General features: G+C 42.5%; 1 protein-coding gene across 2 annotated transcripts in view; it reads right to left on the bottom strand.

Annotated features, from left to right (window-relative positions):
- The window catches only part of DENND6A (DENN domain containing 6A), a 55976-nt gene extending 45068 nt beyond the window's left edge, over nucleotides 1-10908 (bottom strand). For both annotated transcript variants that reach the window (XM_074284295.1, XM_074284296.1), the window contains exon 1: nucleotides 10584-10908. In XM_074284295.1, coding sequence (XP_074140396.1) covers nucleotides 10584-10868 — 285 coding nt within the window. In that variant the 5' untranslated portion in view covers nucleotides 10869-10908. The remainder of the gene's footprint in view (nucleotides 1-10583) is intronic.
- Nucleotides 10909-24191: the final 13283 nt, after the last annotated feature.

Raw genomic sequence — 24191 nt, 5'->3', positions numbered from 1 at the left:
AATGTCAGAGGCACCCGAAAACATTTTAAGAGGATCTTCCAAACAAGTTAAAGTCTAATGCTGAAAATGAAAAGGCAGAGATATTAGTTCGCATTCATTTGACATTCACAATAAGGTACATAGTTTAATGTTTAATAATTTTTATGACTTTGGTTGGAGGGAGGAACGGGAAGTATGAAGTGATGAGCACCTGTTACATCTGAGACCAAATACTAGTACTTAAGTATGAGAAATTCTTCTGTATCTCTTTGCTTCTTCATAGCTATTTTAAAACTAATCTTTGCGAGATTTATTGCTCCTCAAAGTATATTCACCGAGCATTTCAACCTCAGCATCTTTGCTATTTTTAACAGTCCCTTCCCAGATCCCTTTGCTTGTCAAAATCCTATCTACTGCCCTCCCTCACTTGACTACAATTCACAGCAAATCCTACATCATCCTGGGGCCTTCTGGGCCCAAACTGAAGTGTGTGCACACATATAGACATCCCAAAACTTAACAGGAACTATAATCTATTTGTACCACTCATAGGCCACACCAAACTTTGTATCATTTAGGAATTTGTCTTCCCTCTCCTTGCTTGATGCCCCCTGCAAATCATATGAGCATGTCTTCTTCATCTTAAAACTACAGATACAAATGCTGAGCCCTGTTGGGTGGCATCCTTCTTGATGTCAAGAGAAAAGGGGAAAAACTCAGCACCCTGGCTGTATGGAAAGGGGGGAGGCCCACTGACCAAATGGGCCAAGGTTCAGGTGATAAAAGACAAGGAGGTGAGAATGGTGACCTATGTAACAGAAATGAGATCAGCGACCCACTTACATGCTTAAACGTTAAAGCAAATATTCCTCAGAAATATAGCCTTTATATAGTTACAAAGCACTAATAATTACTAGCATTATCTATCACTTTAAAGGTTACAAAACACCTCACATATGTTAAACTCATTTGAACCTCATAACCACTCTTCGAGATTAGGAGTATAATTATCGCCATCTTATAGATGAAGAAACTGAGACACTGCCTAAATGATTAACCCAGGGTCACACAGTTCTTAGTAAATCTCTAAGTCAAGATTCAAAAATCTTCCTGACTCCAAGTCCAGAGCACAATCCACTAAAACAAAGATGATCCTAAAATTCAACGAATGACATGAGATGTTCAGGGTTCTTAAGCAAAACACTAAATATGAATAATAAACCTTTTCCCCAAAGTATAGCTTTCTTTTTATGGGTTCAAGTGAGTTCAACTGGGTCACTGATATCATCTGAGAGAACCATAAAAATCTCCTAAAATGGAAGATTCCAAATTCCTGGTTTTTCGGAGTTTGAGTTACAATATGGTTTGCAAGTTTCACTTGTCAAAAACTTTTCATTTTCACTTTAATCTCAATGCATTAATTTTTCATCCCACTCATTCTTTAATGCTTAGAATAGTCAACAAAAAGCTAAGTAACTGGAACAAGTTTGTATAGTATAGCCTTCCCCGTTCCTTTTCCTTTTTTATCAGTAGGAAAGTCAACAATGGCTTGGAAAGACCTCCGGATGCTCATATGACCAGGGTTCAGGATCCTTCCTCAGTCTTTCCCTAGAGTTCTAAGCAGCTATTTGCATAATTACTTCAAGTGGAAACAGGAAATGAACAGTCAGGATTTTGCATAATTTATCCTCCACATATCAAATAATTCTGCTCTATTTTCCTGTCTTCTTAAAATATATTGTCAACATTCAACCAGCTAACAAGCAACTTCATTTGGTGCCAATGTGCCAAAAGCTAAAGATAAAAAAAAATTCCTATCCTCAAGGAACTTACTTATCTCAAAGTTTTGTGTACATACCCTTTGTCCCTCTACTAGGTCTACACCCCACATGGATCAGAAAAGGCCCACGGGTACAAAAATCTTTATAACATCTCTTTTTGACATAACAAAGAATAGGAAGCTCAGGAGCTGCCCAACAACTGGGGAATGGCTGCCCACATTATGGTGTATGAATATGATGTTATTTAAAAAAAAAAAAAAAAAAGCTATAGGGAATGGTTCCAGATAAACCTGTGGGGACTTGTATGAACTGAGGCAAACAAAAGTGAGCAGGACCAGAACAGTTTTCACAGAAATAGCAATAACAAAAAGATAATCAACTGTGAAAGACTTAGGAACTCTAAGTTCCATGACTAACTCAGCACACCGATGGGTGGGAAGGCCCAGTGACCAATCAGGTCGAGACCAAGGTCAAGGCCTAGGGCAGTAAAAGACAAATAGGTAAGAAAAGATAGTGACCTATGGAGCATGACCAATGACCAACCACAATTCTGAGTGAAATTTGCTCTAAATTTCCAAGCAGAGAAATCATGGACTCAGCAAACTGAAGCCTATTTTCTTCTCTTTCTTGCTGCTTCCCTTTTCTTTTCCCAGGGGGAAGAAGGTAAAGGGGTATTGGGACTGGAGTGGAGACATGGTTAATGCAGAAACAGGTTTTGTACATCTATACATGTTTGTTATGGTTTTTGTTTTTCCTTTCTTCTCAATGGTTGGGTAAGGGAGAGAGAGAGTGAAGAGACTCGGAACTGATAAAATTTAATTTTTAAAAAGTTTTGAGTTTACTAGTTTAAAAAATATTGTCCTGTTGTAAAAGCATAGATATGGCTTAGTTCTAGATCAAAACAACAAAATCTGCAACATGTATATTAGACAAGGCAGTCAAGAGAATTGTGTTCAAATTCCAACTTTGCTACTTAGCACCCACGGCAAATTAAGACGGTTATTTGCTAAAAAAAAGACAGTTTCAGAGGAAGCTGGGCACATCTGCTTGGATTGTTGCAAAATAGAATATGGAGAAGCAGAAAAACAATGTATAATACCAACACTGCAAATGACAAATTCTGAAAGACTTAAAGAAATCACAATTGCAGAAGAATGCTACCCATCACCCATTGGAGGTAATGGCCTAATATGCCGAATGAGATACATCTTTCAGATAAGGCCAATATGAGAATTTGTCTTACTCAACTACTTATATTTCTTGCAAGAGTTCTGGTTTTCTTTCCTTTTATTTTCTTCTGGGAATGGCAGAGAGTGTAGAAGAAAGACAAGGCGGGTGGGTGGGAAATGAATGCATAATTTGTAAACTAATATTTCCTTTTTAACAAGAGCTTATATTTATTCCTCTGAGGGAGGTAAGAGGAAAGAAAAGTAATAAGATTTTATTTTTTTAATTTAAAACAAGCCATGTGATCTTCTGAATCTCAGTTTTCCCATCTGTAAAAGAAAGGAACTCAAGACCTCTAAGATTATCTATCTGTCGATTTTAAATCTTGTGATCCCAGAAGATAGTCTAACCTTTATTTATTAAGTGTTACAAGTTATACAGTCTTCCCCTCAGAAGGGCCACTATTACCCTAGCCCAAGAATCAGTTCTGAATTTGTAATGCTGAGTAACTACATTCAGAAATCCAGGAATGCCTTTTTCTTTTCTAAATCTCGACCTTGTCATATATTGGGTCAATTTCAGTTTCTTCATTTACCAAATGGAGAGATTCTCATCACTCACTATATTATTGCAGAAATTCTAAAAACAAATTGGGTATACAACATTCATGTTGGTGCCAGGCAGAAGTAATTTCCTTCGGCTCTGCTATATAATACTGGGAAGAAATTTCCTATCTGAAAAGAGCATTGAGTGCAAGATTTAGGGATGACTAAAGAAGTTGTAGCTTGTCAATGGAACAGATTATTCCACAACAAAAAAATTACAAATATGAAAAATACAAATAACTATTAGGAAGCATTATACAAATGAGAGAAAATAAAACATTCATTATTTTTTTTTTTTAAAAAAAGACAAAAGTCTGTTAAATGCACAGATGAAAAAAATCAGAGAGGAACAGAGCAAAAAGTTTTTGCTTATTTTGTTTGTTCCTTTTTTTGCAGATACTTTTCATTTTAACAAACTACATGAAGCTTGTTTTCACATATACTTTGGAACTTTGATTTTTGAATGAACCTTATTAACTTTTAATTAAGTTTTCTTTATAAACAGAAGAATCAATTATAAAATTGACTAGCGAATGACTTTGCTATTCTCTGCAATACAATGATGCAAGACAATTGGGAAGGACTTATGCTAAAAAATGGCATCCACAGCCCGAAAAAAAGAATTGTGTCTGAGTACAGACCAAAGCATTTTTTCTTCTTACTTTATTTTTCTTGAGAGGTATTTTTTTTTTAAGAGGAAGAGGAATCTGTATTTTCTTTCATGACATAGACTTTTAAGGACATGTTTTGCATAACTTCACATGGGCCTCCTCAGTGAGGGGTGGAGATGAAGAGGGAAGAAAGGAGAGAATTGGAAAAGTTTTGAAAACAAAGGTTAAAAATTATTTTACAAGTAAGTGGGGGAAAATAAAATATTAAGACATAATTGATTAGCTATAATTTTCAAGAGATTCAAATCTGTCACTGCCCAGCTCTTTCAATGTCTCTCCAGGACTTCTAAGGGCTCTGTCACGGGGGTACAAACCCCAGCCAGCTCTAATACACTGGGACAGCTTCAGGTATAACTGCCAGCCTGCTGCTCTGGGGACCCCAAGAAGTGCCCGCTTGGGCCGAGGAGTGGCACCCAGGGAGCACTTCATAAATGTTTACTAACTAATTAGAAAGTCTGGCAAGGCCAATCTGACTTTCACCTACTACCATTCTCCTCCCAAGAGCTCTGTCAGCCCCTTCAGTACTCTCAGGCTCTGACTTTTCTTCCCTCCTCCAACCTTAGCTCAAAACTAAGTCATTTCAGTTCTACTCTGGAGTCTGTGCTCCCTTCCCTCCTCCTCCTTCCCTGAGGTGCTGACCCCCAAGATGCTTTTCTCCTGTAAGATCTCTTCATCCTGGACTTTGTACCTTCTCTAGAACCAGCTGGTGACTGGGCACATTCCAAACTTGGCAGGCCAGGCCTTCCCTCCCCCCTACTCCCGGTCCTCCCTAAGTGACTCCCCACCTCAGGCCCACAGAACCTTTCATCCTTTTCCCACTCCCTACCTCTCCTTCTCACCTCAGCAACTGCCTCTTTCCCTTCTGTTTTCAAACATACTTATGTCTTTCCCATCCTTAGCAAACCTTCACTGAACTGTACCACATCCCGTACTATCGCTCCTTAAGTGACTGTCTCAGCTTCCCCTCCCTTTCATCCATTTATTCCCCACCCCCACCCTGTTTGGCTCACTATCACCTCCAGGATCAACTATAAAGGCCTTTGCTTGGCACTCAAAGCCCATTTTGGCCTGCACATGCCCACACACGACACTAGATTTGTTAATCAAAAAGAGCATTTTAATTCAGCTAAGTAAAACTGGGAGGCAGGTGGTGGCTGCTGATCACTGTGGGGCTGAGATAAGACCTCAAAAAAGTTTATAGCCTAGGAAAGGCATATGCCACAGATAGTGACATGGAGACAGAAGCATCCCTAACGCATTAGAGAGCTACAGAACTCGAGTGGAAGGGGAACAAGTCGCTATCAAAGGTGAGAGTCAGGAAAGGCTTCCCAGAGCGGGGAGCACGGGGCCTAGACTTTAAAAGTGGGGTCGAAATTCAACCAGAGAAAAGAGATTAAAGGCCCTGCAAGCAACTGTATTTGAAAATATTAACAATGGTTGACATTTGTATAATGCTTAAAGGACTTTCCACATGTAGAATCATCCTGGGATCACAGATTTGGAGCTGGAAGTAGCAAACAGCCAAAATTTCTATGTGGTACCTGCTATGGGCCAAGCACTGTGATATTCCAACCTCACAGCAACCCCGGCAAGGAGGTTTACCCTTTTACAGATAAAGAAATGAAGGCAGACAGAGGTAAAATGAATTGCCCAGAGACACAAAGATATGTAGCATCTGAACTCAGATCCTCTCAGCTCCAGGCCTTATGTTCTCTCTCAATTGCCTAATTCAAACAAAGGCAGATTTCTTCACCCACACACACCCTTACCAACAACCGCTCACCTCTGGCCTCCCCCACAGGCTTCTCAACATCCCACTCCTTTCTGAAGCCCCTGGCAGCTGACTTGGGAGCCCACCCACTAAAGCTCCTCTCTCAAAACCTCCCAAGCCCTTTCTTCATGACTAAATCCAAGGGTCTTTTCCCAGTCTGTGATTTCTAACACTGTAGATCCCCCATTCTCTTGCAAACTCTCCCTCCAAGCTTCAATGAATCTATCCACTCCGAAGCCTCCTTTGCTTTTTGAATCACCATGATTTATTAAACTGCTACTAAAGCAAGGCACCATGCAAAGCCAGGTCACACACACACAGATAAAGCCAAAAGAAGTCTCTACTTTCAGATGGCTTGTATTCATTATTCTCTAATCCTACTGGTATTTCTTAGAAGCAGTTAACTTAGTTACTAATTAGAAGCCTGATTACTTAGATGGTTCCACTCTGCAATGGGAAAATGCACTGAAATCAACACCAAGGAAGGTAGGCCAGAATCCCCCACCAACCATTTCTGTATAGCTACAATTTGACTCAGACCTCCTCATCGTGAGGAAGGCAAAAGGTTTAGAATTCACAGAAGCAATGCTCCCAGTGAATATCAGAGGTTTCTTAACTAAACAAAATAAGTTCAGGTATAAGTAACTGCCAGCCTGCTGCTCTGGGAACCCCAGCTGTAAAAATAAAAATAGATAACTTGGAATTCAGGAAGTTGAATGCTTCTATACAAGAAAATTAATGCAGCTATGGTAAGAAGGGAAGAAATGGAATGGGGAAAAAAAAATCTTAAATCAAATTTTCAGCCCAAAAGTTGGTATCCAATAGAGCACCAGCCCTGAATTCAGGAGGATTTGAGTTCAAATCTGGTCTCAGACACTTAACACTTCCTAGCTGTGTGACCTTGGGCAAGTCAATTAACCCCAGCCTCAGGGGGAAAAAAAAAAAAAAAAAAGTTGGTATCTAAGATATAAAGATTATTAACGGATCTATGACCAAAAGCTACTGCCCAAAAGATAGATGGTCAAAGGATAAAAACAGATTTCACAAAAGAATTATAAACCATTAATAACCATATAAAAGAATGCTCTAGAGCACAAGAAAAATGCACATCGAAATCAATGAGGTTTCACTTACTATCTGGCCAATTGGCGAAGAGGACAAAAGGGATCGATTACTGTTGAAGGACTTGGGGAAAACCGGATACACCAGTGCCTGGCTAGTATGAATCAGTACAACCATCCAGGAAAGCAATTTAGACTTCTGCAGATAAAGTGACTAAAATGCCTAGACCGTTAGACCCTTAGAATCTCACTGAACACATAAACCAATGAGGTCATTAATAAAGAAGTCCCCATATGCACATTGACAGCAGAATTTTTTGAAGTGGCAAAGAACTGGAAACAAAGTCAAAGTCCATCAACTGGGGAATGGCCACATAAACTGGGGTATCTGAAAGTAACGTGATATTAATTACTATGTTTTAAGAAATGACAAACACAATGAACACAGAGAATCCCAGGAAAAACTTCTCTGAACTGACAGAGGGAAGCCAGCAGAGCTAAGAACACTACACCATATATATGACTATATAACTATCTATGACTCTAACAGCATCAGTGAAAAGAACCATAAACTAACGGAAAATGAAATCTGCAGAATTACAAAGAAAATGGCTGGTCCCAAATGAGAGCTCTGAGAAGACAGCTCCTTCCCTACCTCCCACACTCTTTCCCAGAGTCCTCTGGTAAGAACAATGCACATATTTTCAGACTGTTTAAGTGTATTAATTGGTTTCCCTGATTTCTTTCTCTTCTCCCCCTCACTTTTTAAAAAATTGTTGTATGTGATGGCTTTGTAAAAGAAAAAAGGGAGACATATTTGAAGAAATTTGTGTCATAAAAATAAAATATATCCAATCTAAAAGAAAGCACATCAGGTGCACATATGCATGCAATCAGCCTCAATTCCAAAGTCCAATTTGAAGTGCATTTTCTCTCATTTAAAAAGTAATTTCCAGGCTGATGGTTGTCCTTAAGTGAACTTTTCCCATTCAAAAGAGACCTTAATATTTTTCAAGTATATTTCATCTGAACCAAAATGTTCAGATATCTGTTCCCAGTGTGAGATTTGTGGAATCCCACAACCCACTAAAGATTATCCTGCCACACTGGTAAGAAAACTGGAGAAGGACATATGAGAAGGATTAATCTAATGCTATTCTGCAGGATTGGAGTAGGGATTGGGGAGGAGGGGAGAAGTATGAGAAGTGTAGAGACAAGACTGGTTTCTAACAGGGGACAAAAGCAAAAGGATTTCCCATGGCTAAGCAGAAAAACCACTGAACCTCAATAGCACATTTCTCAGGAATTCAAGTGCAATGACATTAAGAAGTATATAGAATTTCAAACTGACAAGCACCATTTAAAAAGGTCTTCATTCTCCAAATCTTCAAAAGCTGTTGCCACTTGTTGATCAATTGCTCACTCTCTTTAATTCTTTAACTGCCTCACCTACGCAGATTCAATAATGATAATCTTTAAAAATCTGCTTGGAGGGCAGAGCTAACCAAGGTCCTAAACTTCAGGGCAGGTATCTTTCAGGGACCTATCTCAATGGCCGAAGGAGTTCCTTCTACTAATGCAGATGGGTCCCTGTTCAGCACTTTCAAGTCCTGGAGAGCTTCCTGGTCCACCAAGAGGTTAAATGAGCATCATCGGGTCCCTAAGCTGACAGAGGTCGGAAAAGGGGCTAGGGTTCAAGTCTTACCAGCCAGCAAACTAAGCCAGTTCCCTGTCACTAAGTCCCAACACAAGAACACCTCTTCCTCAGAAGAAGCTCCTGAGGTCAGATTGGGCCATTTCACGGTGCTGTGCCTGGCAAGGGAAGACACAGGCAATAGCAGTCCGAAATTCAACAAGCAACTGCCTGAGATAAGAAAAGCTCCGATCCACAGTCAGATTGAAACCTTCCCCCTGGCCAGTCCAGGAGGTCACAGGATGAAATACAAATCCCACACTAATATTGAACCAAACCACTTGAAATGCACACCTTAAATATAGTGAGAATCACTTAGCGATACTTGCACCCATTTTAAAAAGTATGTTCTTTGGGATTCCTTATAGAAAAAGGACAAACCAACCCCAAATTCCTTTTTGCCTAGCCCCTCTGCGCCAAAAGTGAAACGAAGGCAAGGTTTCCTTTTTGCCACCCATCCTGACATTTACTTCCTAAATTTTCCAGAAATGCTCATGCTATATATATATATATATGTATCAAAAAAAGGAAATGGATTTAAATAGAAAACACTTGCTATGATGAGAGCTGTCCAGGATTAAAGACTCTGTGGAAGGGCAGAACGCCCCAAGAGTGAAAGCCTCAGTGTCCATCTGTAAAATGGAACGGGGTGGGGGATGGGCTGGGAGAAAGTCAGCCCACCTTTCCTACAAACACCCAGTTCCAAGCTTCCTTCCCATCCACCCCTGTCCCCTTTGAAGTCAGTCAATCCACAGGGGTCAGTGACCAAGAACAATGAACACAATCAGGCACCGTCTCTGCCCTCATCCTCAGCAGTGTCAGTGACTACAAGGCCCAGAGGGAATGAGCTGAGATCCAATTCCACCTGACACTACTGGGGGATCCTGGGTAAATCCTCAGTTTCCTCCTCTGTAAGGAGAGCGCCTGGGCTAAAGGCTCCTCCGTTCTCTGGAGCTCTCCAGTCTTTGCTAGTTGTCCCTGCAGGGCTGCCTGATGTTTGTGACCCTGTGGGGTTTTCTCAGAACACCAGAGGGGCTGTTTCCTCCTGGGGGGATAAAGACCAGCAGAGGCGGAGTGGGGCCAGAGCCCCGCGGCTGGGGGTTCCTGAGCAGCACTGGCCAGGCGGCCTGACTCAGGCTAGAGCTTGGAGCAAGTGCAAAGAAACCCTCGTGGCCTCTTCCCACTCAAAAAAAAAGGGTTCTAGGCAGACTCTTTATTACAGCAACTGCTTTCTCCCACTTCATTAGGACTCAAAGCATCCTCCCTGCGAAGCTTTCCTCGTCAAGTCAATTCCCTGAAAGTGTCAGTGAGAAACGCCACATCCATGAGCAAAGCAGAGGAGACGGCTGCCCCTGGTCTCCACCCCAGCCCAGTCAGCGAGATGCAAAGAGCCCTGGGTGTGAATCCTGCCCACGGCCCTGGGTGTGAATCCTGCCCACCGGCCCTGGGTGTGAATCCTGCCCCACCTGCTTGTGCGATCATGGTGGGCAAGACCCCCAATGCCGCGCGCCTCGCAGCGAGGAGAGTGGCGCCCAGGGGCTTGACAGCTTCAGGGCTATGAGTAACAACCAGCAGCGGGCTCCAAGGGGGAGGGAGCCGTGGGAGGAGGAGGGAGGGGGCAGGATGTGGAGGCTACAGGAGTGGGGGGAAAGGGGAGAGGGGAGCGGGATGAAGGGGGAATCTGGAAGGGGGACGGCTGGGAGGGGACGGCTGGGTGGTGTCTAGGAGGGGGTGACAAGGCGGAGTGGAGGGCGCAGGGGTATGGAGAGGGAGGCGGCACGGAGGGGGCGGAGCCCCGCCGTCTCGCGGGGAGGGCGGCGGGGGGCAGGGGCTCCCGGCCGCTCTCGGGCCTCACCTCCACGGCCTGGCCCAGCTCCAGGTCGAAGCCCACCACACACACGCAGTGCAGCCAGGCCGAGAAGCTGTCCCAGCGCAGCTGGCCCCGGCCCCGGCCTTCCTCCTCCTCCTCCTCCTCTTCATCCTCCTCCTCCTCTTCTTCCTCCTCCTCCTCTTCCTCCGTCGCGCCCGCGGCGGCCTCCTCTTCCTCCTCGGCCGCCGCCACCTCTTCCTCCAGGGGCCGCCAGGAGCCCGAGCCCGAGCCCGAGCTCGGGTTCGAGCCCTCCAGCCCCCGCCAAGCCATGGGCCGCCCCCGCCGGAGACTGGCTCCGGAAGATTGCTTGAAAGCAGCGCGCGTGCGCGGGAGCAGCGGGGCGGGGCCTGGGGCGGGGCCATGATAGCACGTGACCTCGCGAAAACTGCACGGAGGAGAAAGAGTAGGAGTAGAGACCCGGGAATCGAAGAAAGAGGAGGAAGAGGGAGATTAGAGGGGAAGGAAAAGGAGGAGGGGGGAGAGAGAGAGAGAGAGGAGGAGGAAGAGTGGGAGGAGAAAACATCCACCTTCCCCTCCCCCTCTCCTAATAATAATAAGGAGGAAGGATGCTCGAGGCCCCGCGTCTAAAGGACGGGGGAGGGGCCCGCCTTGGGTACCACGACCAGCCTGGGATCGAACTCTCCCTTTTGGGCTCCTGGGTGGCGCTGGGCGGGGCCTTCGCTCCCCAAGTCCCTCACCCTTTTGAACTTCAGTTTCCCAATCCGTAAAATGGGACGGATGCCCTCCCCCCAAACGGCTGCCGAAGACCCCACAGTCAGGATCGTCAGACCGGAGCCGTGACCCCCGAGCCGGGCTCCACGAGGCCTCCAGAATACACAAAGCCCCCAGGAGAAACAAGTCTGCCTAAATCCGTCCGTCGTCTCTTTTCTGGGCCCGATTGGTCAGCCTCCGAGGAGGTGACGGCGGGGCGCCCGACCTCGCCAGCGCGGACCCCGTCCTCCCGGCACTGAGCGGACGGTCACCCACACGCGGAGTAACCCGGACACTCGGGTCCGGACACTCTATTGGGGCAGCCCGGGACGTGTCCCAGCGTCCCTGCGGGCGCCTTTTCACTTCAAAACCAGTCGAGGGCGGCTTAGCCGAGAACACGCTGGGACGTGCACCGTTCGTGACCCCCTACCCAGCTGGGACTACTAACGAGCGCTGAGGAAAGGCGCGAGAGCTTCCAAAATACACTTACAAGAACTGCGCACGTTTAGTCTGTATCGGATGGCTGCTCTTTAGGGAAGGGGAGAGAGAGGAAGACAAATTAGAAACATAAGGTTCTGCAAAGGAGAATGCTAAAAACTATCTTTGTATGCATTTAGGAAAATAAAAGGGGCCCGCTAGGGGGCGCAGTGGAGAGAGCCCCGGCCCTGAAGTCAGGAGGACCCGAGTTCAAGTTTGTCTCAGACACTTAACACTTCCTGTCTGTGTGACCCTGGGCGAGTCACTGAACCCCAGCCTCAGGGGAAAAAAAAAAAAAGATAGAGAGCCATTAAAAATAAAAAAGCAAAAGCAAAGAAAAAGTTAAAAAAAAAAAAGCCAAAAGAAAAGTCTTTTAAAACCATGAAGATATTTCTACAGGAAAGATACAGGAAAATATATCATGACTGAAAATCTAGAACCTATATCAAATTGCTTGGCTTTCCAATGGGGGAAAGAAAGGAGAGAATTTAAAACTCACAAATATTTTTGTTAAAGCTTTTTATTTTCAAAACATATGCCTGGGTAATTCTCAACATTCACCCTTGCAATATTGTGCTCCAGTTTTTTTCCCTCCTCCACACCCCCTCGCCTAGAAGTAATCCAATATATGTTAAACATGGGCAATTCTTCTCTATTTCCACAATTATTGTGCTGCATCAACTTTTAATAACTGTTAAAAAATGTTTTTACACATCACTGGGAAAAATAAAATATTAAATTAGAAATAAAAAGAAAGAAAGCGCTTTCTGACTCTGGTACTCCTCACTAGCCAAGCACCTGGCACTTGACCTATCATTTTGGTTCAAAAAGATACAGAAAATGCTCCTCCCTGATAGGATTTCACTCTTAGTCTCATCCTATTAGAATAAAGGAGAGGAAACCTGAATTTATTCAAGTTCATGTTTGTACTACTGTGGCTTGCAGCTATGAGAAATAAGCTTGTTATTGAAAACCCAGCTCAAATTCCCATTTCCCCTAAGGATATGGGGTTACATATTTTTAAAGGCACTTTCCTCTTCCTTAGCCCTCCCCTTGTATCCATAATATTTGCAGACAGAGGTTCTCCCCTCCTCCTCTCCATAAATGTCACACATCATTGCAATCAGCAAATATGTGAATGACATAGGGAGGCAAAATGCACAGTAAAATCAAAAGAATAGTGTATGTGGGGTCAGGGTACTGGCTTCCAGCCCAGCTTTGCCACTGGGTGACTGGGCAAATCCATTAACTCCTCAGGTCCTCAGTTTATCCATCTGTAAAATGAAAAAGTTGCATTTGAAAGCTTTTTATGCCTTCGCTATCTCTGAAGCTCATGTCTTTGACCCTCATGGTAACATCATTCCACATCTTGGCAGCACCCCGATAGTTACACCCATACACTCTATCCTCCTTGGAACTCCCAGAGTAACTGAATATCAAGACTCATGTCATTCTCCAGTTTCCTTGACCTGGTGCCTGATGGTTAAAATTCCTGTGGCCTCTTGGGGGCGATTCCCCACTCCAACTTCCTGTCAGGATCAGTATTCTACTGAGCTTGATGGAATGCTACAGAAAGAATGTAGGTGTATGTTATAGTTGAGGATCTGAGTTCAGATCCTGACTTTGTTGCTATTTACTTATTACCTTGTCACTTAATCAATGTGGTTAAGTGAAATCTCGGTAAATGAACTTTATGTTTCCTCCTGCATGTCCTATAACCTTCCCAGTCTCTTCTTATATTTCTTGAAATATAAAGATGGAGTAGCAGCAAGAAACTGGAAACTAAGTGGATGCCCATCAGTTGGGAAATAGCTGAATAAGTTGTGGAATATGAATCTTATGGAATATTGTCGTTTTGTAAGAAATGACCGGCAGGATGATTACAGAAAAGCCTGGAGAGATTTACAGGAACTGATGCTGAGTGAAGTGAACAGAACCAGGAGATCATTATACATGACAATGACAAGTTCCGGTTCCAATAGCCTTGCAATGAAAAGAGCCATCTACAATCAGAGCAAGGACTTTGGGGACTGAGTGCGGATCACAACCTAGTATTTTCACTTTTTTATTGTTTGCATGCATTTTGTTTTCTTTCTCTTTTTTTTTTTTTTCCTTTTTTGATCTGATTTTTCTTGTTCAGCATGGTGGAAGAGTTGCACATGTTTAGCATATTGGATTGCTTGCCATCTGGGGGAGGGGGTGGAGAAAAGGAGGGAAAAAATTTGGAACTCAAGATATTGTAAGGATGAAATTATTGAAAATTATCCATATATATATTTTTGAAAATAAAACTAATTAAAAAAAGAATAAAATGTTTCAATGAATAAGATAAAATACATAAATTACAAAGGAAACCAATTATATCATTTTTTCCCTATTGTGGATCCCTTGATATCCATCCAGGGATCAGTGAACCCCAGATTAAGAACCTGGCCTTGAGCCATCCACTATCCAAAATTCAAAGCCCTCCCATTCTGTCTCTTTTGGAGAATTGATAAACCTTTAGCCAACATAAAATTGCCTTCCCCTTTCATTAAATGCAGTGGAGAGTAAACAAAACCTATAAATGAAAAAAAAATGGTAGCTGGTTTACGCCCCTTGCTTTGGTTATCAGTTATCAGCCAATGCTGGACTCTCCAAAGGAGCTGACTCATTTCTCCTGTGCCCTGATCATGTTAGCCATGGGAAGTCTCCCTACATCTGCTTTGCAGTTCTGCGGATCCCATCCATTCCTGTCTCCCGCACAGCCCTTTGGGCTAAAGGTGAATTCCCCCTATGTGGAGACAACAGTAGAACCAAGCTAACTTGAGCAGCTCAGAATTGTTCTCCCCTTTCCCTGCCTCTAACCTCTAGGTGGAGATAGACACCTCCAGCCTGGGCTGAGTTGGCCAATAACTTTCTGTCATTTCAGAGGCTTTTGGTGAGGAGCTTCCCAGGGCAGAAGGCCCTTCCCAGGAAGTAAGGACATCTGCATGCCAGCAGCACAGAGCCAAGGGGGAGGGATCACTGCAGAGGAGAGGACAGCTGCCCTTGGAAAGATAATGAAACCCAGCCTGGTTGCCCCAGAGCCACAGAATCTCCTTTCTGTTTGGATGGGCAGGACGCTGGGCGTGGTAGGGACATGATCCCCAACATGTTTGTCCTGGAATTCCCCAGGGGAAATGTGATCCTGCATCATTCACTGGAAAAAGGGAGGGCTCTTCCAGGATGAGGGCAGGCCATCTTTTCACTCCACAGGCCGATTACACAGAGATCGCTGAGCACTTTGACTGTCTCTTATAACTAAGTGCTTTCTGTCACTAGTTTGAAGGCTCCAGCTTCACATCTATCCCATCTGTCCCTGGGCAGTCTTCTGGACCAAAGCAAATAGCCTGATAATGAATCTCAACAAATCCTGAGCCGAACTTCTCTGGCCTCCTTGAGATGCCCTTAAATGTCCAGTGGGGAGTTCATTCAGCTCTCCAGCCTCACTCACACTTTATTATCCAATCACTCCCCATCCCTTGCCAATGTGGGCTTCCATGGCATCTCTCTCTCCCTCTCTCATGTCTCCTTTTCTCTAGGCACACCTGAGTTCAGGCCCCCAACCTTCCCCAAGACAGAAATGCCATCTTTAATTAGTCTCCTTGCATCCACTCTGTCCTTTCCCCAATCCATCTTCTGCACAGCTGCTAAACTCAATCACAGGTCTGATTATGTGCCTCCCCTGCTCAAAAAAATCCAATAGCTCCTTTTTACCAAATATAAATTCCTCTGTTTGTCATTTAAAGCTCTTCACAATCTGACTTCCATGGCTCCTTCTAATCTGATTACATATTACTCCCTCCCCATGGCCATTTTGGCCAACTTGCCATAGAAATTCAATTTAACAAGAATCTATTAAGTACCTACTATGAACCAGGCACACAGATGCTGTAGAAACAGCTAGGTAAGGCAGCTAGGTGGTGCAGTGGAGAGAGCACTAGCCTTGAAGTTAGGAGGACCCGAGTTCAAATTTGACTTCGTTTAACTTAACATTTCCTGGCTGTGAGACCCTGGGCAAGTTACTTAACCCCAATTGCCACAAAAAAAAAAAAAAAAAAAGAAAGAAAGAAACATCTACGTAGCACTGTGGATACAATACCAAACCTGTATTCAGGAAGATACCTTTTTATGAGTTCAAATCTGCCCTTAGACACTTATTACCTGTATAACCCTGGGCAAGTTACTTAACTGTGTGACTCAGTTTCCTCATTTGTTAAAAAAAAATTCAGTATCTGCCAAGAAAATCCCAGAGTCAGACACAACTAAACAATAGCAACAATGTGTCACGTGCTGGGGTTACAAAGTCTCAGACAAAATAGCTTTTGCTTTCAAGAAGGTTATATTCTATCGGTTTTCACATATAAATAAATATGGAACAAGAAAGAGTCAGGGAGGTTGCTTGGGGATGTACTGACCACTGGGAGGAGCAAGGAAGGCTTCACACAGAGAGCAGTGCCTAACCTGAGCAGGTAAGGATTCTGAGAGGCAGGGATGAGGGCACATTTTCCAAGAAGGGGGAGAATAGCCTGTACAAATGCATGTAGGCAGGTAACAGAATCCGGTTCAAGGAAAACATAATAAACAGTTCCTTTTGGCTGGAACATATAGTTCATGATGGGAAGTGAGAGGAAGTAAATCTGGAAAGGTTGATTGGGGATAGAATGTGAAGCACTTTGGATGTCATCTTTAGCAGTCTGTAGTTTATCCTGCGGGCAATGGTGAACCCCTGAAGGTTTTTGAGGAGGAAAAAAAAACAACTGTATGCTACAAAGATGTCTTTGACAACTGCAGGAGAAATGGGTTAGAGAGGACTAAAACCAGTTAGATGATTATAATATTCCAGGTAAAAGGAGATGGGAGCCTAGACTGAAGTGATAGATTTTCTAGGGAGAGAATAACAATGCAAGAGATGAGGTCCAAGAGGCAAGAATCAGAAATAGATTGTGTAACTAGAGTGAAGGAGGGAGAGAAGTCAAGAAGAGGTCAAAGTTAGGGAGATGGGCCATTAGGGAAGCCATGTTACCTTCAGGAGAAATAGGGCAGTGTGGAGAGGGCTGAGCTTGGGGTTTGGGCATATTGAGTCTGAGCTCCCTAGGGGCCACTCAGAAAGTAATAGCCAATGGAACGTGCTACTTGGAGAAAAATAAAACTGAAAGATGAAAGATGACACTGATTTGGGAATCATCTGCAAGGAGATGACATTTGGACCGTGGAAGCTGATAAAGTCTCCAAGAGAAATTAAGAGAACTGGGAGGAAGGAACAGGACAAGGACCTAGAGAATACACATCATATTTAATCAACATTTGTGGGTTTGTGTAACGTGCTGTTGTCTCCAGAAGCTGCCAATCGCTCTCTGGGAGGAGATCTGCTGTGTCAACTCAAATCTCTTAGACAGATTCTTCTTCCTGCAGAGAGCAGCCTCAAGTCTAATCCAGACAAAACTCTCTTTCCTCCAGCGATGCCCTCTTTTATGCTCCCAGAGAATGAGCGTGGGATAATGCAAGGGTTTCTGGGGAAAATTACTTCAACCAATGAACTTGCTCCTCCTAAGCATGCAAGCTCTTACCCAGGAATTCAAAGGGGTTGAACTCCTAGTAAAGACCAGAACTAGAGAATTGTTAAGTACTGACTTAGCACTTAGTAAGAACCTAATATCTCATTATCTCATTAGCACTTAGTAAGAACCTAACAGGTTTGACTTAATTCAGGGAATGGATTCAGAAAAAGAGACGGAGATGGAATGGATCAGACAGATGAGTGGTCAACAGCAGAAACCAATGTCACAGAAGCCAGAAGAGAACTACAGGACAGACAGGGTCAGCAATGGCACAGTGAGGGGCAAAGGGGGAATCATATCTTAAGTGTGGAAATGGCCCTGACCCTCCTGAACATTCTGTAGGTATTTCCATTTTCTGGAAAGGCTCAGACTATGCAAGCTTTACTCTCTAAACTTTGCCACCAACTGTGAACGGATCCAGCCATTCTGGAGAGCAGTTTGGAACTCTGCTCAAAAGTTATCAAAATGTGCATACTCTTTGATCTAGCAGTGTTTCTACTGGGCTTATATCCCAAAGAGATCTTAAAGGAGGAAAAGGGACCCACATATGCATAAATGTTTGTGGCAGCCCTTTTTGTGGTAGCAAGGCACTAGAAACTTAATGGATGCCCATTAGTTGGGGAATGGCTGAATAAGTTATGGTATATTATTGTTTTGTAAGAAACAATGAGCAAGGTGGTTGCAGAAAGGCCTGGAGAGACTTACAAGAAGTGATGCTGAATGAAATGAGCAGAACCAGGAGATCATTGTACATGGCAGCAACAAGATCATACGATGATCAATTCTGACAGATGTGGCTCTCTTCAACAATGAGATGATTCAAGCCAATTCCAATTGTTCAGTGATGAAGAAAGCCGTCTACACCCAGAGAGAGAACCGTGGGAACAGAGCGTGGATCACAACATAGCATTCTCCCTCTCTATATTGTTATTTGCTTGCATTTTATTTTCTTTCTCAGTTTTTCTTTTCCTTCTTCCTTGATCGGATTTGCACCAAGATAATGGTATAAATATGTAAAAATATATTGGATTTAACATATATTTCAGCAAATGTAACATGTATTGGACTACCTGCCAGTTGGGGGAGGCAGTGGGGGTTAAGGAGGGGAAAATTTGAAACAAAAGGTTTTACAAAGATCAATGTTGGAAAAGTTACCTATGCATATGCTTTGTAAATAAATAAATAAATAGAGTATTTAAAAATTAATTAAGTAACTGCCACCATGCCTAACCATGGGTCCCCACCCAATGGCCTTTTAGCCCCCTTTCACATATTGTCTTGTCCTATGAGAATTTAAGCTCCTTGAATGGTCCTCTGGGCTCTCTCTGTCCAGTTTCCTGCTGAATATATAGTAAGCTCTTAATAAATTCTTGCTGACTTGACTTGGATTTAATTAGCTCTCCAGTGAGGTCTCTTTAAACTCTGATTCTGTGATTCCTCCATTATATTCATGTACAGAAATAGCCAAGCCAAAATTAGAAAGGAAAAAAAGTTGCTGTCACTCCTAGAATTCAGTCTTCATAGATTTCACAACTCTTGTTCATTTACACGAATAAAAGAAACTCTAAATTGTCTACTGAAGGTGTTTCAAGTCAAGTTATGGTTACAATTATATACCGCATGTCCAAGAATCTTGAACTCCACAGAATACAATCAAAAACTGATCAGGATCATCATCCCAGGCCTATTGACTCTCACTTTACCAACAGCTCTAAAAAGAGTAATTACCTGGTCACTTATATCCCATTGTGGATTACAGCTAGCAAACAAGGGTGGGAAGGAGAAGAAAAGTCAGGATTCCTAAGGCTCTGTGGCAGCACAATGTGGGAGATAACAGCCTTCTGAAGGAAAGAGACCCCAAACTATGAAAGTTATTACTTATTTTTTAAAACACTATCATCAGGACAGAAATAACTATACCCAGAGAAGGAACACTGGGAAGCGAATGTAAATTGTTAGCACTACTGTCTATCTACCCAGGTTACTTATACCTTCGGAAGCTAATAATTAATGTGCAAAAAGAAAATGGTATTTACACACATATATTGTATCTAGGTTATATTGTAACACATGTAAAATATATGGGATTACCTGCCATGGGGGGAGGGAGTGGAGGGAGGGAGGGGATAATTTGGAAAAATGAATAAAAAAAAAAAAAAAAAAAAAAAAAAAACCACTATCATCATCCCATAGCTTCCATTTATGTGGGATTTCAAGGCTCACCAAGCGATTTACAACTTATCCAATACAGCAGCAGGATAATGGAAACTCTTTTAGCTTAGCAGCCTCAAAGGCCTCATTAGCCTTTCACCACAATACTCTGTGGCTCTCAGGGTGCCTGCTCCTAGAAGACCTACCTGCTCCTTCTCCTTCTAATTTGTTTATAATCTCAGCCAGATAATTGATGAGGCAGACAACAGTGAGATATCTGAAGGGCTAGTGGTAGGAAGCAAATGAAATCACATCCACCTAGCACCATAAATATGTAGGCTATTATTATTATCATTATTGCTAATAGTAATTATTATTAAAGACCACTGAGTGCAGCAGTCTATAATTAAGGTTATAATTCACTATCTCTGGAACTTTTAGAAAGTTATTTCACTTAGGCCTCAGCCTACGCAAAGGTCCCTTCTAGCTCTAGAGTCTATCTTCTCTCTTATATATAAGATCTATGGGCCTCAGTTTGCTCTCTCTACAAGGAGGGATTGGAGTAGATGATTCCAGAGGTCCCTTCTAGCACCTGTTCTATAAAGCCATCTATGGTCCTGTTGTATGTGGTTAAAGAGTAAGAGCCAATGGGAAATCCCATTTCCACCCAGCCTCCCAACACACACACACACACACACACATCTTCCAGGATGTTGCCCCTTTAAGTCCATGTTCTCTGTCTACAGAGAACATGTATAGACAAATATCTAACTATATGGTCTTAATTCAAAGGTCAAAACTTAACCTCTTCATATATACAGATATAGATATATATCAATTCTAACAATGAGAACAAATGAAATACCTTGGAGATGGTTGTTGCTTTTATTTTTCTTGGCAACTTTATTTTAGAAAGCTTTGCTCAAAGAAAGGCTCTTATTTTACTATTTAAATCTTGATTGGGGAACAGCTTAAATAACTAATATATACTAGGAATCACCAAGCAAATTAGATCTTTATTTGTTCAAGAGTGAGGGTCAGGTGCAGTGGATAGAGCATTAGCCCTGAAGTCAGGAGGACCCGAGTTCAATCAGACACTTAACACGTCCTGGCTGTGTGACCCTGGGCAAGTCACTTAACCCCAATTGCCTCAGCAAAAAAAAAAAAAAAAAAAAAAAATGAAGGTCAGGCCAGAAAAAAGAAAATAACAGAGGTAGTATATAGATCATAACCCCAAAGATTTTTACATTCCATCAATAAAACTTACATGGAAAAAAATTTAGGTGAAGATAACCTAGAAAAGTGAAGATCTAGTCAGCCATGAAGCTATTTCCGTCCCTCCTCCCTAATCAGTCTCCTGTTGTGGGGGTGCAGTCCCTGGGAGGCAGGTGTGGGTCTCTGATGACCAGATTCACAGCTGAGAGGAAAACCAGTCCCGATGGACCAGAAGTGGACATTTGTAAAATCTAGAAAACATTGCCTTTGTCCTCAACAAACTTACACTCCTTTCTGGTGATGAGCAAGGTTTCCCCTTTACTGATTAGAATATTTCCCAGCCTGGATCCCTGTAACTCAGGCAGATTGTCAACACTGAATTTTAGCACCACAGAAACAAAACAAGATATTGGGGGCTGGCATGAGAATGTCCAGATTTTATTTACACGTACACATACAAACACATATTAATGTTAGGTTAATTCAGTTTTATGAGAGATGGCTTGGAACTTATGTCATAGGAATAAAATGTTAGGAAGATTCCGTGATTGTAAATTAGATATGGAAAAAGCTGTTTCTCTCAGTGAGATAGAGTTCCTGCACTCTCGCTGGGATCTGCTCCTCTTAGAGCAACTATTCCATTCACTCATTTTAATAGTATTTCCTCAGGGCTTTCTCGAAGCAAAAATTAAGTGGTGCTCTTTCCTGAAAGCCACAGTTATTTCTACAAATAAAACGTAAGCAGCCACACTCCCATTCATTCCGGATCAAAGTTGTAAAAATCAATTCTGAACAATGAGAGCAAATGAAATACCTTGGAGATGGTTGTTGTTGCCTTTATTTTTCTTGGCAACTTTATTTTAGAAAGCTTTGCTCGAAGGAAGGCTCTTACTTTACTATTTAAATCTTGGCTGGGGAACAGCTCAGCAAACTGATATGTGAATATAATGGAATATTATGAGTTGGTAAGAAATTACAGGGAAGGTAGGGGGCGCTGTAGGGCATGAAGCCCTGGGACTGGAGTAGGGAGGACTAGTTTAGGGAGGATCTGAGTTCCTATGGGACCTCAATCTGATACTGATTATTTAGATTTTGTTGATTTCATTCTGCATCAATTCATGCAAACCTTCCTGTATTTCTCTGAATTCCTTGTTGTTATTCAGTTGTTTCAGTCATGTTTAACTGTTTCTAACCCCATGAAGAGTTTTTTCAGGAAAAATACTGATTTGCCATTTCCTTCCCCGGGGAAAGCCTTGTTTGCCTCAGTTTCCTTATCTGCAAAACAAGTTGGAGCAAGAAATCCAGTATCTTTGCCAAGAAAACCCCACAAGGAAACACAAACAGTTGGACACAACGGAACAAAAACAAGAAGAACAGGAAGTTTTGGGTGAATTGATACAGAACGAAATAAACAAAACCTGAAAGTCAGTACCAGTGATGAGTAAGCCCATGGAAATGAAAAGAGCTAAAAGGAAAAATGCAACTCTTCTCTTCTAGAGGCAAAGGCTGCATTGCAAGGACAGAGCTTCACATACATGGTTAAACAATGGTCACTGGCAGTAAACACCTGGGTGGGTTTTGTTCATTTTTTTCTTTTTATTTAAAAAAAAAAAAAAAGGGTTCAATACGGGCAGCTAGGTGGTGCAGTGGTCAGAGCACCAACCCTAAAGTCAGGAGGACTTGAGTTCAAATCTGACCTCAGACACTTAACACTTCCTAGCTGTGTGACCCTGGGCAAGTCACTTAATCCCAATTGTTTCAGGGCGGGGAAAAAAAGGAGGTTTCAATAAAAAACAGGAGTTACCTTAACTTTTTTTTTTTTTAATTTTTATTTTTCTTATTTTTCTGAGGTTGGGGCTAAGTGACTTGCCCAGGGTCACACAGCTAGGAAGTATTAAGTGTCTGAGACCAGATTTGAACTCAGGTCCTCCTGAATTCAGGGCTGGTGCTCTATCCACTGCCCCCACTAGCTGCCCCCGTTCAGGTAACTTTATAAAAAGGACAGAGGAGTGTACCTAGAAATAACAGCAAATTAAAAACAACAGGTATTGGTCAATTAATCAATAAGCATTTATGAAGCACCTACTATATAAGCGGGCATTGTATTAAGTCGGTACTGAAAATACAAAGACAAAACTGAAATAGATCTTATCCACAAAGATTTTTACATTCCATCAATAAAACTTACATGAAAAAAAAGTTTTTTTAAATCAAGCACAGAAACAATATACACACAGACACATATTTTTCTAAGTATGACGTATATGTACATATATGTGTGTTATTTCATTTTTATGTGCATGTGAGTGATTCATATCTACCTGAGAGGTTCTTTGCGGTACTATCTAGGCAGTACTCTGAGGAAGGTGGAAAAAAGAAAGTGGGAATAGGACTGGATGTGTGTGGGGCCAATGCCTGTGTTCCTGAGGCATGGGGCTGACTGTGAGAGAATAAAGAAAATCACTTAGCCAAAGCAGGAAGGAGCTGCACTGAGAAGCTAAACAAATGAGGCTTAAACAGTGTAAGTATGTCTGTTAAAGATATAAAGACATATGCATGATTAGGTGTTTTTGCATATATTTATTTCTTTATTTGTGTGTGTGTAAATACACACACCCAGGCACATACATACATGTATACACACACAAATGGACAAGCTTGATATAGTCTGAGTAACACATCTTTTATCTATTTGGCTTTTCCTGGCTGACAGTTAAGCTTAACTCTTGAGTGGTTATACATCTCATTTAGTTGTCTCTGCAGTGAACTGGTTTGCATGATGTCCACTGCAAAACAGAAGCATCTGAAGCTGAGGAGTCTGAGACAGCAGCACCAATGAGAGCTTTTGAATTCAGTCATTTTTTCAATTCTGTCCAAACCTCCATGACCCTATTTGGAGTTTTCTTGGCAGAGATGCTAGAGTGGTTTACCATTTTCTTCTCTAGCTCATTTGACAGGGGAGGAAACTGAGGCACACAGGGTTAAGTGACTTGTCCAGGATCACATAGCTAGGAAGTATCTGAGGCCAGATTTGAATTCAGGGAGAGAAATCTTCCTGATTCCAGGTCAGGCACTCTATCCACTATGGCACCACCTAGCTGACAGCTACAGGGGTGGAACTGTATTAAGTGACACTTTAGGAGACCAAGAGCTCCTGGAGGGAGCTGCCTTATTCTGAAACACAGGAAGAATTTGCTCCTTTCCTGAAAAAGCTCCCAGCCTTGGGAATTCATCTCTACCCTCTGATTAGAGGGTGGGACCACAAGCTCCATTTAAGGAAGGAGCTCAACTCCTCCATCTCTCCCTTCTTCTTCTCTCACCTGGGACTTCTCTCACTGATTTCTCCACCATGCCCTCACAACGTATTTCTCCCCCTAAATTCAATAGTTGCAAGTTCCTTGAGGACACTGTATTTTTTCATATTTGCATCCCCAGTACTCTCCACAGTGCACATAAA

This window comes from Sminthopsis crassicaudata, chromosome 1 (assembly GCF_048593235.1).
Source record: "Sminthopsis crassicaudata isolate SCR6 chromosome 1, ASM4859323v1, whole genome shotgun sequence".
Classification (NCBI taxonomy): domain Eukaryota; kingdom Metazoa; phylum Chordata; class Mammalia; order Dasyuromorphia; family Dasyuridae; genus Sminthopsis; species Sminthopsis crassicaudata.
Note: the sequence above shows the minus strand (reverse complement) of the source record. Positions and strands in the feature narration are given on the sequence as shown.